This window comes from Pseudophryne corroboree, chromosome 12 (assembly GCF_028390025.1).
Source record: "Pseudophryne corroboree isolate aPseCor3 chromosome 12, aPseCor3.hap2, whole genome shotgun sequence".
Taxonomy (NCBI): Eukaryota; Metazoa; Chordata; class Amphibia; order Anura; family Myobatrachidae; genus Pseudophryne; species Pseudophryne corroboree.
Window position 1 is genome coordinate 138,306,651 of NC_086455.1, and position 14,526 is coordinate 138,321,176.

Consider the following 14,526-nt stretch of genomic DNA (forward strand, 5'->3'; position numbering starts at 1 on the left):
TTGCAGATCTGGATACCAAGTCCTTCGTGGCCAATCCGGAACAATGAGTATTGTTCTCACTCCTCTTTTTCTTATGATTCTCAGCACCTTGGGTATGAGAGGAAGAGGAGGAGATACATAGACCGACTGGAACACCCACGGTGCCACCAGGGCGTCTACAGCTATCGCCTGAGGGTCTCTTGACCTGGCGCAATATCTCTGTAGTTTTTTGTTGAGGCGGGATGCCATCATGTCCACCTGTGGCAGTTCCCACCGACTTGCAATCTGTGCGAAGACTTCCTGATGAAGTCCCCACTCTCCCGGGTGGAGGTTGTGCCTGCTGAGGAAGTCTGCTTCCCAGTTGTCCACTCCCGGGATGAACACTGCCGACAGTGCGCTTACGTGATTCTCCGCCCAGCGAAGAATTCTGGTGGCTTCTTGTGTCGCCTTGTCGGTTTACATGAGCCACAGCGGTGATGTTGTCTGACTGAATCTGAACAGGTTGGTCGACGTAGGGCGTTGTATATGGCCCTTAGTTTCAGGATGTTGATGTGAAGGCAAGTCTCGTGACTTGACCACAGACCTTGGAAATTTCTTCCCTGTGTGACTGCTCCCCACCCTCGGAGGCTTGCATCCGTGGTCACCAGGACCCAGTCCTGAATGCTGAATCTGCGGCCCTCAAGTAGGTGAGCACTCTGCAGCCACCACAGGAGAGACACCCTGGCCCTGGAGGATAGGGTGATTTACCGATGCATCTGAAGATGTGATCCAGACCATTTGTCCAGTAAGTCCCATTGAAAGGTCCTCGCATGGAACCTGCCGAAGGGAATGGCCTCGTATGATGCCACCATCTTTCCCAGGACTCGAGTGCAGTGATGCACTGACATCTGTTTTGGTTTTAATAGGTTCCTGACCAGTGTCATGAATTCCTGAGCTTTCTCTATCGGGAGATAAACCCTTTTCTGGTCTGTGTCCAGAATCATGCCCAGGAAAGGCAGACGAGTCGTAGGAACCAACTGCGACTTTGGAATATTTAGAATCCAGCCGTGTTGCCGTAACACTTCCAGAGAACGTGCTACGCTGATCAGCAACTGCTCTCTTGATCTCGCTTTTATGAGGAGATCGTCCAAGTATGGGATAATTGTGACCCCTTGCTTCCGCAGGAGTACCATCATTTCCGCCATTACCTTGGTAAATATTCTCGGAGCCGTGGAGAGACCAAACGGCAACGTCTGAAATTGGTAATGACAATCCTGTACCACAAATCTGAGGTATGCCTGATGAGGTGGATAAATGGGGACATGAAGGTATGCATCCTTTATGTCCAGAGACACCATAAAATCCCCCCCTTCCAGGCTTGCGATGACCGCTCTCAGCGATTCCATCTTGAACTGGAACCTTTTCAGGTACATGTTCAGGGATTTTAAATTCAATATGGGTCTGTCCGAACCGTCCGGTTTCGGTACTATAAACATGGTAGAATAATAACCCCTTCCTTGTTGAAGGAGGGGAACCTTGACAACCAGCTGTTAAAGATACAATTTGTGAATTGCAGTTAACACTATTTCCCTCTCGAGGGGGGAAGCTGGCAGGGCCGATTTGAGGTATCGGTGAGGGGGCATCTCTTCGAATTCCAGCTTGTATCCCTGAGACACAATATCTATTGCCCAGGGATCCAACTGGGAGTGAACCCACTTGTGGCTGAAATTTCGGAGACGCGCCCCCACCGGGCCTAGCTCCGCCTGTGGAGCCCCAGCGTCATGCGGTGGATTTTGTGGAAGCCGGGGAGGACTTCTGTTCCTGGGAACTAGCTGTGTTGTGCAGCTTCTTTCCTCTGCCCCTGCCAAGAAAGGACGCACCTCGGACTTTCTTGTTTTTCTGTGATCGAAAGGACTGCATTTGGTAATACGGTGCTTTCTTAGGCTGTGAGGAAACATATGGCAAAAAAATTGACTTTCCAGCAGTAGCTGTGGAGACCAGGTCCGAGAGACCCTCCCCAAATAATTCCTCACCCTTGCAAGGTAAAACCTCCATGTGCCTTTTTGAGTCGGCATCACCTGTCTATTGCCGAGTCCACAGGACCCTTCTGGCAGAAATCGATATAGCATTTATTCTAGAACCCAGTAAGCTAATGTCTCTTTGAGCATCTCTCATATAAAGGACAGCGTCTTTAATATGCCCCAGGGTCAAAAATATAGTATCCTTGTCTAAGGTATCAATTTCCTCAGATAAGGTATCCGTCCATGCTGCTACAGCACTACACACCCAGGCCGACGCGATTGCTGGCCTCAGTAAGGTACCTGAATGTGTATAAATGGACTTCAGGATACCCTCCTGTTTTCTATCCGCAGCATCTTTGAGGGTAGCCGTATCCTGTGACGGCAGGGCTACCTTCTTGGATAAGCGTGTTAAAGCTTTGTCCACCCTAGGGGAGGATTCCCAGCGTAACCTGTCCATTGGCGGGAAAGGATACGCCATAAGAATCCTTTTGGAAATCTGCAGTTTTTTATCTGGAGATTCCCAAGCCTTTTCACATAACTCATTGAGCTCGTGTGAAAGGGAAAAAGGTACCTGCGGCTTCTTTTCCCCATACATATGTACCCTCCTGTCAGGGACTGGGGTTTCCTCTGTGATGTGCAACACATCCTTAATTGCTATAATCATATAACGGATGGATTTAGCCAATTTTGGCTGTAACTTTGCATCATCGTAATCGACACTGGAGTCAGAATCCATGTCGGTATCCGTGTCAATAATTTGGGATAGTGGGCGCTTCTGAGACCCTGTTTGGCCTCTGCGACATAGGATCAGGCATGGGTTGGGACCCGACTGCATGGGTTGGGACCCGACTGTCCTAAGGCTTCAGCTTTTTCTAACCTTTTATGTAAGGAATTAACATTATCATTTAAAACCTTCCACATATCCATCCAATCAGGTGTCGGCGCCGTCGGCGGAGACACCACATTCATTTGCTCCCGCTCTGCTTCCACATAGCCTTCCTCATCAGACATGTCGACACAAGCGTACCGACACACCACACACACAGGGAATGCCCTTTTTGAAGACAGTTCCCCCACAAGGCCCTTTGGAGAGACAGAGAGAGAGTATGCCAGCACACACCCCAGCGCTATAACCCAGGAATAACACAGTAACTTAATGTTAACCCAGTAGCTGCTGTTTATATAGTGTTTTTGCGCCTAATTTATGTGCCCCCCCCTCTCTTTTTACCCTCTCCTACCGTGATCTGCAGGGGAGAGCCTGGGGAGCTTCTTCTCAGCTGAGCTGTGGTGAAAGAATGGCGCTGGCGAGTGCTGAGGAAGAAGCCCCGCCCCCTCGATGGCGGGCTTCTGTCCCGCTCAAATATACATTTTGTTGGCGGGGGCTCATACATATATACAGTGCCCAACTGTATATATGTGTACTTTTGCCAACAGAGGTCCATATGCTGCCCAGGGCTCCTCCCCCCCCCCCCCCCCCCCCTGCGCCCTGCACCCTTACAGTGACCGGAGTATGTGAGGTGTGTGGGAGCAATGGCGCACAGCTGCAGTGCTGTGCGTTACCTCAGTGAAGAACGGAGTCTTCTGCCGCCGATTTCGAAGTCTTCTTGCTTCTCACACTCACCCGGCTTCTGTCTTCCGGCTCTGCGAGGGGGACGGCGGCGCGGCTCTGGGATCAGACGACGAGGGTGAGATCCTGTGTACGATCCCTCTGGAGCTAATGGTGTCCAGTAGCCTAAGAAGCAGGACCTAGCTTCAGAGAGTAGGGCTGCTTCTCTCCCCTCTGTCCCACGATGCAGGGAGTCTGTTGCCAGCAGAGCTCCCTGAAAATAAAAAACCTAACAAAATACTTTCTCACAGCAAGCTCAGGAGAGCTCATTGAAAAGCACCCAGCTCGTCCGGGCACAGTATCAAACTGAGGTCTGGAGGAGGGACATAGAGAGAGGAGCCAGAGCACACCAGAATCTAAATTCTTTCTTAAAGTGCCCATGTCTCCTGCGGAGCCCGTCTATCCCCATGGTCCTTACGGAGTCCCCAGCATCCACTAGGACTATAGAGAAATGATAAATGGGATATCCATTTTTTAACCACCCATGCTCTTAACATAAAGCCAAGCTTACACCTCATGTAGTGCGTCTGTGCACCTGTCCCATCTTGCATTTCATCGTCCGACCACAACCTGATATCAGCCGCCAGTACCATGTGGAGGAACGTGGGGGGGGGGGGGGGGGTACGCGGAGTGATGGCTCTCTCCAAATCTGCCTTGGCAATTCCAGCTCACTTGGGGCGGGATGTATTAAGATACATCGCCGCCCCTCGCCGTTGATCGCATATGTGCTAACATATGCAATCAATATTGCAATGCGGTGACAGAGGCCCCCCGCGATACCTGTGAGGTGGTCTGCGGGGGGTCTCCGTCACCTCCCCGGGATCTTCACACTGCCTAGACGCCAGGAAGAAGCAGCAGGCTGCCCCCGGCGCCTCCTCCTCCCCCCTGCAGCCGGAAGGACCTCTGGCTGCGTTGCTAGGGGGAGGAGGAGATTACCTTCCGGGTCCAGGGCTGCCTGGAGGAAGGTATGCCGGAGTGGGGAGGCGTCTGCGGTGGTCGGCGATAAGAAGCCCATAGGCTTCTATAGGGTATCGCCATCCAGAGATGGTGATACCCTGGACGGCGAAAACGCGGCGGTAGGGTCTTAGTACATTTGAAAATGCGGTAAAACCCAATTTTCAGGGGTTTTACCGCATTTTTCCTTTAGTACACCCCGCCCTAGGGCTTGAACTGTGTGAAGATTGCAGCACCTGATTGTACGAGGAGACCCTGATCCAGCTAGGGGACTTGTTCACTTCACACTAATGGGCCCTACACACTTACCGATCCGCCGCCAAGCTGCCTGACGCCGGATACGGCCGACCCGGCGGCGGGGGGGGGGGTGGGGGGGGGAGGGGGGTTTGACAGGGGGAGTGAAGTTTCTTTACTCGTCCTGTCACCTGGCTCCATAGCACTGCATGCTAATATGGACAATCTCGTCCATATTGGCCTGCATGCATAAGCGAGGGGGCACCAACGATTAACGAGCGTGGGGCCACGCATCGTAAATAGTCAGTGCCTACACACTGCACGATATGAACGAGTTCTCGTTCATTAATGAATGAGAACGTTCATATTGTGCATTTTATCTGCCAGTGTGTAGGGCCCTTAAAGTCCCTGCAAGCTGAATTGCAAGGGTGGGATTAGGTTGATCAAACCTAACAGCTCTACCTTCTGCCACCAGTGGCTACAACTAGGCCAGGAAAGCAGCCACTGAAGTGCTAAACACGGGCGTGAGTAGCGCAAAAAAATGGGGCTGTAAAAACTAGACGTCTCGTCTAATTGTTACTAATAAAAAAGGTTTGCCAAAGCATACACTGCGCTAGCAGGGACATTTGTTTATAGTGGTTTAGACACGCTCTCAAAAACATATTAGTCTCAACTGCCACAAATAAATACCAGCTACCCCAAGGGATCCATTCAATTCATCGACAGTTGAATAGCGCCGGGAATTAGCTCCCGGCGCTATTCAATTCAGCTCAAGTTAAGTTGGCGAAGGCCCGTTCTCGTTACTCAATACACCGATGACATTCAATGAGGTAAAGCATCACAAACCAAATGATACTATGACAGAAAAAATAACAATGATATACATTATAGGCGATGCACAGATCCTATTCCGTCGGTGCCATTACTCTGTATACAATATGCAAATACTGTCAGCCTGTGAGTACAAGCGCTGAGATGCCCACTTGTGGTGTCCGTGAACAGTACAACCGTGTCGGTGGTTTCTCCATCGACGCACCATCGTCAACTGCAACATCCTATGGCCAGCACAATGTCACCTTGGGAAAGTCCTCTAAACATGGCCGTGAATTTGGGAACGCATTCAAGGACACGACCATGAGACAGGCTCAAGGCCACCACCCAGTCATCGCCCTGGAACGCCTATGGTTTTCCACCACCAGCTGTACTGCAAGCAACTCTGCCCGCAACACTGATCTGTGCGCACAGTCAGGAGAACACGCAAAGTAGAGGTTTTCTGGAGTCTTGGCGCATGCGAGTAGCAATAAATCACTCAACTGCGCAAACATCAGCATTGGGTCCACCTCTGCGTCAGTGGCCTGAGGCTCCAATTCATTTACTCTATTGCAATCTTGGCCAACCTGTGGCTCTCCAGCTGTTGTGAAACTACAAGTCCCAGCATGCCCTGCCACAGTTTTGTTATTAGAGAATGCTAAAAAAAAAGTGGCAGGGCTTGCTGGGACGTGTAGTTTCACAACAGCTGGAGAGCCACAGGTTGACCAGGCCTGCTCTATTGTGTCCTGTACTGATGCGGAGAGTTGGGACACTCCAAGCATCTTCTCTTTCAGAGCTCAGAAACACAGGTATACGGGACACAGCACAGATTTAAAGCAGGTACGTAAAAGGAGTCTTATTATTCAACCTGCACAACATGTGATGGCGCTACATGCAACCTAATAATTACAGCTCCAAGATTAACAAACCGAGGCCAGTGACACGGCAGAACTGCAGGATTTCACCTGCAAACAGGAGTTTAGCCATCAACATTCCTCCAATAACTGACAGCTGCACAAGGGATGCTGGAATAACTATCAGTAATGCTCCACAGCAATATACTGATCTTAGGGGGGTCATTCCGAGTTGATCGTAGCTATGATCTTCTTCCCTGACATGCGGGGGGACGCCCAGCACAGGGCTAGTCCACCCCGCATGTCAGTGGCAGCCCCCCCCCCTGCAGAGGTGCAAAGGCATCGCACAGCGGCGATGCCTTTGCACTTCAAGAATAGCTCCCGGCCAGCGCAGCTTTAGCGTGCTGGCCGGGAGCTACTCATTGCTCCCCGTCACGCAGCCACCGCGGCCCGCCCCCCCCCGTTCGGTCCGGCCACGCCTGCGTTGGCCGGACCAAACCCACGAAACGGCGGCAGGCAGAGGCGATCGCATCCCTGCTACGACCTTTGGCCGTCTGGCATGCGCCGGCTCACTACGCCACCAGCGCATGCACAGTAGGGAACCGTTCGCTCTGCTGCGTTAAAACGCAGCGAGCGGGTCAGAATGACCCCCATAGTTCCATTTCTGTACTGTTATATTGCAGAGTTTTACAAACGCCCATTTATCATAGCTAGCATTTACATTCGTCTTCAATCCCTTACACACGCGGCAGTGCCAGAATCTGCCTAGGTAATATCAACAGAACCAGGACTGCTGAACTAACAAGCATACCTACCAACTGTCCTGATTTAGATTGAAAAGTCCCGATTTGAGCCTGGGGTCCCCCACAGATGTGTGTTGGGGGGATCACAGATTAACTCTGGGCAAAGGGTGTCACAAACAGATGCATCTGGCGTACGCAGAAGCAATTAATGGCCATTCCGGGGGGGTCACATCGGAAGCCCAGTGGAACTTATTTTCCCAACCATGGTTTGCAGCTCTCCACCAACCATCCAACGGCTGACATTTCTAAACCCAGAAGTGGTGTCCACAGCTCAGCTAATGTGCACATTCACAAAGCTCTAACTGCATCTAACTGCAAAGCTCTAAGTGCATCTGAGTAAAGTATAATCATTCGTGTAGTCACCATTGCCTCAGGTGATTGGATATCGGAAGCCCGGCAACCATTCCATGCAGGCTTCCCATGTCCATCACTACCCTGTGCTGGTTCAAGAGTCTAACTGCTGGGAGATCTACACACTCATACACCCTGGAGTTTTATTGGAAACATATACAGTCAATGGTTTGCTGCCTATGCACATTGGTGCTCTAACTGTGCACATGGTAAATACAGCTCTGGGCAGAAGTGGGTGAAGAGAGGAACAGGACATGGGATATAGGGGTTGCACTTATGTGGCCGCTGGTCACAATACCAGCCCCTAAATCACACCTGCTCACAATCCCGATGGTCGACATGCTGACCAACAGGAGCTATCTCCACTCGTGGGTGTCCACAACACCCAGAGAGTGGGAACAGAGGCTATGGCGAGCGCAGCAAGCCACCGAGCCCGCAATGGGCTTGTTGCACTTATTTATTATTTATTTATTTATTTATTTAACAGTTTCTTATATAGCGCAGCATATTCACTTGCCGCCGTGCCCCCCCCCCCCCCCACACACACACACACACACCCCCGTCAGCATTACACTACCCACCAGCATTCCTCTGCCGGGTCACGCGTGCCCCACCCGAATATAGGATAGGCAAACCAATGGCAATAAAGAAAAACATAAAAAAAATTTAAAGTCCACTGCTGCATGAATTATTACCTGACCTTGGTTCAAGACACAAGGATACTGTAGGGTAGAGGTGGACTTCCTCAGATGCAGCACTTGATCACAAATGGATGCAGGAGGCATCTAGTTATATACCAGGAGCCTCACGCTGAATTTCCATATCTCTACATAACTGCCGTTTCCAAGGAATGCTAAATCCAACCACATCTGAATCAGTGCCATTGTGCCATCTCCGCTAATAACTGAAGAGTGTGAGTAGGAGTTAAAGACTAACGGGGGACATGTACTAAGCAGTGATAAAAGTGGAGACATGAGCCAGTGGAGAAGCTGCCCATGGCAACCAATCAGCTACTCTGTATACTTTTATAGTATGCAAATTATAAATGATACATCATTGCTGATTGGTTGCCATGGGCAACTCCTCCACTGGCTCACTTCTCCACTTTTATCACTGCTTAGTACATGTATTATACTCCCATTATATAAATCACTAGTGAGGCCACATCTTGAATACTGAGTGCAATTTTGGGCACCATATTACAAAAAGGATATCCTGGAGCTAGAAAAGGTTCAGAGGCGAGCGACCAAACTAATCAAGGGTATGGAGACGCTGGAATACGAGGAAAGGCTTGCAAGGCTAGGCATGTTTACATTGGAAAAGAGGAGACTAAGAGGGGACATGATCAACATCTACAAATATATAAGGAGTCAATACATAGAGCTTGGGAGGGACCTGTTTCTATAAGATCAGCACAGAGGACACGTGGTCACTCGCTTAGGTTAGAGGAGAGGCGTTTCCGCACATTGAGGTGAAAAGGTTTTTTCACAGTAAGGACAATACGTGTTTTGAATTCCCTGCCTGAGGAGTAGTAACAGCGGACTCAGTCAACACCTTTAAGAATGGGTTAGATAAATTCCTATTGGATAAAGATCTTCAGGGTTATGGTGTGTAGGCACGCATTATAGTTAAGTTAACTAGTCCTAACATAAAATTAACTAGTCCTATAATGAGACTGCATAGGAGACCACAAATAGGTTGAACTTGATGGACAATTGTCTTTTTTCAACCTTAGTTACTATGTTACCTATGTCCCACTGAATGCAGTAAGGTCATCAGTACCTGGCTATTACTTGCTCTTGACTGGCAGCAGTACATTTTATTATTATCCTTTATCTATATGGCGCCACAAGGGATTCGCAGCGCCCATTACACAGTACATAATCAAATGAGCAAACAAGAAAACAGCACTTACAGTATAAGACAATATAAGACAGGTATAGAAAACCCGGGGTTAGGTGCCACCACAGGGAGTATGGATTGCCATTGTTGTATCAGATGGGGGATGAAAGGAGGGGGGGGGGGGGGGGGCGAGAGTGTACATACTGTACAATATGACAGTGTAAAGCAGTGGTTCTCAAACTCAGTCCTCAGGACCCCACACGGTTCACACACATTTTCCATGTCACCCAGCAGCTGCTCTGTGTATCACCAACTGTCACATTTTAAAAATCTACAGGTGACCTGCAAAACATGAACCGTGTGGGGTCCTGAGGACCGAGTCTGAGAAACCACAGCAATGGGGAAGATCCACATCAGAACCCTGTAGCACTAGATATTAAAACCAGAAATCACTGGAATGAGTTGTGATAATGTGTAGTACGGTCCATTACAGCTTCCACTATTCTGACCAAAGTGTTCAGAAAATGTAAGCCTACATAAAAAAGAATAAACAGTAGATGAAAGGTTTCATGCTGAGCGAGTACATTGTTGCCACTCACATCTGGACTGGCGTAAAGGAAACGCTGTAACGGAAGCAGTACATTCAGAGACACGTTCTCCTTAAAAAGCCAGTCAGGGCATAGGGAGCGGCTTCATACATCTAGCCTCAGATAGGCCATGCAGCTTGAGTTGCATCCAGTTCCCGTGCAACTCTGCAAGCGTTGGGCATCTTTTTCTGCCGAAAAGAAGTCTTAGACGTAACACAATGCGACTAGGACGCACCCAGAGACTGTGCTAATTAATGCGATATGCAACACTTTTATAGTGTGTGCGACTGAGGAATTTATATTGGAAAAAAGCTGCAGCTGCTACATTGTAGCACTTTGTATAAAGATTAAGGGGTACATTTACTAAGCAGTGATAAGAGCGGAGAAGTGAGACAGTGGAGAAGTTGCCCATGGCAACCAATCAGCACTAAAGTAACATATATAATTTGCATACTATAAAATGATACAGAGCTGCTGATTGGTTGATGGGGAAATTTCTCCACTGGCTCACTTCTCCGCTCTTATCACTGCTTAGTAAATGTCCCCCTTAGAGAGAGACTTATAGGCCCTACACCAGAGGTTCCCAAACTGTGTGCCGTGGCTCACTGGGGTGCCTCGGGACACTTGCAGGGGTGCCCTGGGTTGGTGGTCCAGGACCAATTAAAATTATTCATGGTCAATATAATAGGCAAAACCAGTGCTGGTGGCTGCCAGTCATAAAATATGTGGCCAAACGGAAGCAAATCTTGTCCCTCACCACACAACTGACCCTAAGGATGAAATATAAACGCAATCTACTTAATATTTCTTTCTACATTTCTGAATAAGAAATTTTTGGCCTAGGGGTGCCGTGAAAAAAATTCTGATATTCTAGGGCGCCGTGATTCAAAAAAGTTTGGAAACCACTGCCCTACACACTTACAGATTGCACCGAGCGATATGAACGATCTCGTTCATTAATGAACGAGATATCGTTCATATTGCTCAATGTGTAGCCACCAACTATGAACGATGCGCAGCCCCGCACTCGTGCATCGTAGGTGCCGGCTCGTTTATACATGCAAGCCAATATGAACATTAGCGTCCATATTAGCATACAGGGCTAAAGGGCAGGGTGACGTCACGGAGTGAAGAAACTTCACTCCACCAGTCACATCCCCCCGCCGCCTACTCCATCCGCGCACGCCTCAGCCATTAGTGAGGTATCCAATTAGAGGTGAAGCAACATCGGACGTGAAAAATTTCAGTTTCTTGCGATTTTTCACCCTTTTTTTTCTATTTATATATTATATTTATTTAATTTTATTTTTTTATGAAAACAGCGCTGCGTCTGGGGACAATTAGCAGTGGTAAACAGATGCTTATTGGATTACCCCCATTAGTCGCACACAGATATACAAGTGTTACATATCAAATTAATCAGCAGTGTCTCCTTGTGCGTCCTAGATTCATTGCATTGCAACTACGACACATTTTCAGCAACGAAGACGCAAAAAGGACACCCAACACTAACTCCCTGGACCTAGAGTGCAACTGCCGGAATTACGTTTAAGAACACATCTGAAGCCTGCCATAATTCTGTTCTCTCCAATTTATACCAAAAAAAGGATTTTTGGTTTCGCACCAACTATACCTGGACTACAATATTAGGAGAATAAAGGCAAAAAAAAAAAATACTTTTTTTTGGGAGCACTCTTCTAAGATAATCAAAAACATTGTGCTCCCCAAAAAAGTATTTTTGTCTTTATTCTACTAATTTCATTGCTCTCCCATTTATAGACAGGAGGAAACCCACCATAACGCTGTTCTCTCACAATAACAGGCTGTAAATAAAATAAAAAAAACACACACACCATAAAAAATTCTTCTCTCCCATTACCAGGCTGGAGAATACCCACCACATCCCTCGCAAGTAACAGGTGAAATTCTAGTCACTTTATCCAGAGCACCACACTTAGCCCACTCTCCAGCTCCACACACACTCACTGCAGGTACAATGAGCCTTGCTCTGGGTGTAGTCTTGCACCGAGCCACAGATTAAACAGCAAGGTGCCAGACTATAGAGAGTGATTGCAACAGGTTACTATAATCCAGCTGTGGCTATTAAATTCTGTACAAACATACAAGCAGCCATGGACTGTGTGCAGTGGGTCAGAGATCACTCACTCCAGCAGAGTTGCAGCTGACACGCTAAATTTGAGAATATGGCATTACTGGCCGGGAGAGAGGAACTGGAGGAAGCGACTCACAGACAGGAACAGCACCACTTACCTCTCTCTGCAGGTAAGGGTCCCTGTATTTGGAGGAGGACTGGGGGGCCGGTGGCTACTCTCTCTTCCCCGGGAGCTCAGATCGTCTGACGCAGCCTCTCAACCCACCCCTGCCTGCAAGTCCTATCGCAGGGAGGCGACTGTTCTTCTTCCTTCCAGCCGGTCACTCCCCCTCCTCCTCCGGGCGTCACTCTCACCCTACAGCCACCCTGCTGCTGCTGTAATCTATTCTAATCTACACCACTCCTTCCTTTGCACATCCCCTGATCTGTGGGTGTGAGGGTCACCGCCCTGCCCCTTGTCAGTACATCACCATGCTCTATGCAGGTGACACATGACTATATTGTAACTTTTTTTCTCTCAGGTTACTTGTTCTATAGATGGTAAAGATAAGAGCAGGACCCTCGCACTCTTGTCTCCTTTTATTACTGTGTTTCTTCCCAAATCATGAATACTTGTTAATAATGAAATGTTGCTGTGGGACTGTAAATGCAAGAATATTGTGTGTGTGTGTGTGTGTGTGTGTGTGTAACATAGATAACAAAAATATTGAAAGTACATATGTAATGTATCTCTACACCTGCTAATAATTGTTGTACACAGCTTCTATCTGCTTTCCGATTCTCACTGAATTCCGCAAAAATTTGATGTGTGGCACTCTGCATACTGGAACATTCTAATGTATTGGTCTACACGTATGTTTATACACAGATACAGTGTCGGACTGGAGTATGAAGGGCCCACCGGGGGAATGCAGTAGTAGGGGCCTATACTTAGGGGTGTGACCAGCCTACAAAGGGGGTGTGGCCAGCCTCCACAGAGGCTTGAAATGCACAATAGTCTTGTGCAGTGTAATGCAACATATCTACCATGTATAATACAAGTGCACAGTCTGGTACCTGATCCCTAGAGGAAGGAGTGGCCCTCAGGCAGTGGGGCCTACCGGTGGTTTCCCCTGTACCCCTGTGGGCCAGTCCGACCCTGCACAGATAAAGTATGCAAGTCTCCCGAATCAATGGGAGAAAATCTTTACTTATGCCAATCTGCCGAAAGATACCTAGAGCTTTTTATTTCAGTTTCAGTAGGGAGAAAGACATTAGCCCCCATACATCAGCAAGAAATTGCTGCTATTTCTTAATTCCACCATGACTGGGTAAGGGAATCGGGAATAACAAACATGTTTCAAAATCCAGATCCCCCGATCCCCCGATCCCCATCGAAAACGGTCAGGATCGGCATATTGGGGATTTTTAACATGTTTACATTTCCCAATTCCCTGACAGATTGCAGCTGATCCATAGATCTGGTCGGCAGAGTGGTGGTACCGTGGGATTGGGGAGACGGGGCAGCTGATGTATGGCGGCATTTAGGCTGCTGAGTGGGTGGTTATCTGGATGATAGATCAACACTGTATTGGTCGACAGTCAATAGGTCGGCACCATATGGTCGACCAGTACAAAAGGTAGACAGATGAACGTCAGCAGGGTTTAAGGTTGATAGGTACAAAGGTCGACAGGTTAAAAAGGTCGACATGACAATGTTTTTTATGTTTTTCTCAACATTAGCTTGATTCACTGCCTTTGTGGATATCTATTGAGAATACTAACCTTGGGCAAAGAGTGGAGATCAAAGTGAGCACCCAGGGGAACAAGTTTGGGTGTGGATCATAGGGTCGACAGTAACTAGGTCGACAGTCATTATATCGACCACTATTGGTAACAGTGACTAGGTTGGCACCTAAAATAGATCGCCACGGTCATTAGGTCGATCTGGGAAATGTCGACATGAGTTTTTTATATATTTTTTGTGTCGCTTTCTTCGTAAAAAGAGACCGGAATCCTCAATTAGTGCACCGTGTCCCCTCGCATGGTTCACTTCACTCGCCATGCTTCGGGCAAGGTGCCTTGCTCCGCCACCGTTGCGCTTGGCACACATTACTATTCCCAATCGTAGCCCATGTGGATAGTAAAGTATGAAAAAGTAAAAAAAAAATGTGAAAAACTCATGTTGACCTTTTCATGTGTCGACCTTTGCCACGTCGACCTAGTGACCATGTCGACCTAATGACCATGTCGACGTGATGCATGTTGACCAATGGCGGTCGACTTAATGAGTGTTGACCTAAGTGTTGTCGACAGGGGCGTTTCTACAGAGGAGGGGCCCGTGTGCACCTTCGGGTGGGCCCCCTCCTCTGCACGGCGCTGTAGACACCGGTATTGTGCCGGAGTCTACTGTG

General features: G+C 48.4%; 1 protein-coding gene across 2 annotated transcripts in view; it reads right to left on the bottom strand.

Moving 5' to 3' along the window:
• Positions 1 to 12,558, bottom strand: part of CERS2 (ceramide synthase 2) — a 96,115-nt gene extending 83,557 nt beyond the window's left edge. Inside the window, exon 1 of one of the 2 annotated variants that reach the window (XM_063948065.1) lies at positions 11,919 to 12,044. In XM_063948065.1, coding sequence (XP_063804135.1) covers positions 11,919 to 11,923 — 5 coding nt within the window. In that variant the 5' untranslated portion in view covers positions 11,924 to 12,044. Of the gene's footprint in view, positions 1 to 11,918; positions 12,045 to 12,291 lie in introns of those variants that run through there. The other variant, XM_063948066.1, reaches the window with a different exon arrangement.
• Between the last annotated feature and the right edge of the window lie 1,968 nt (positions 12,559 to 14,526).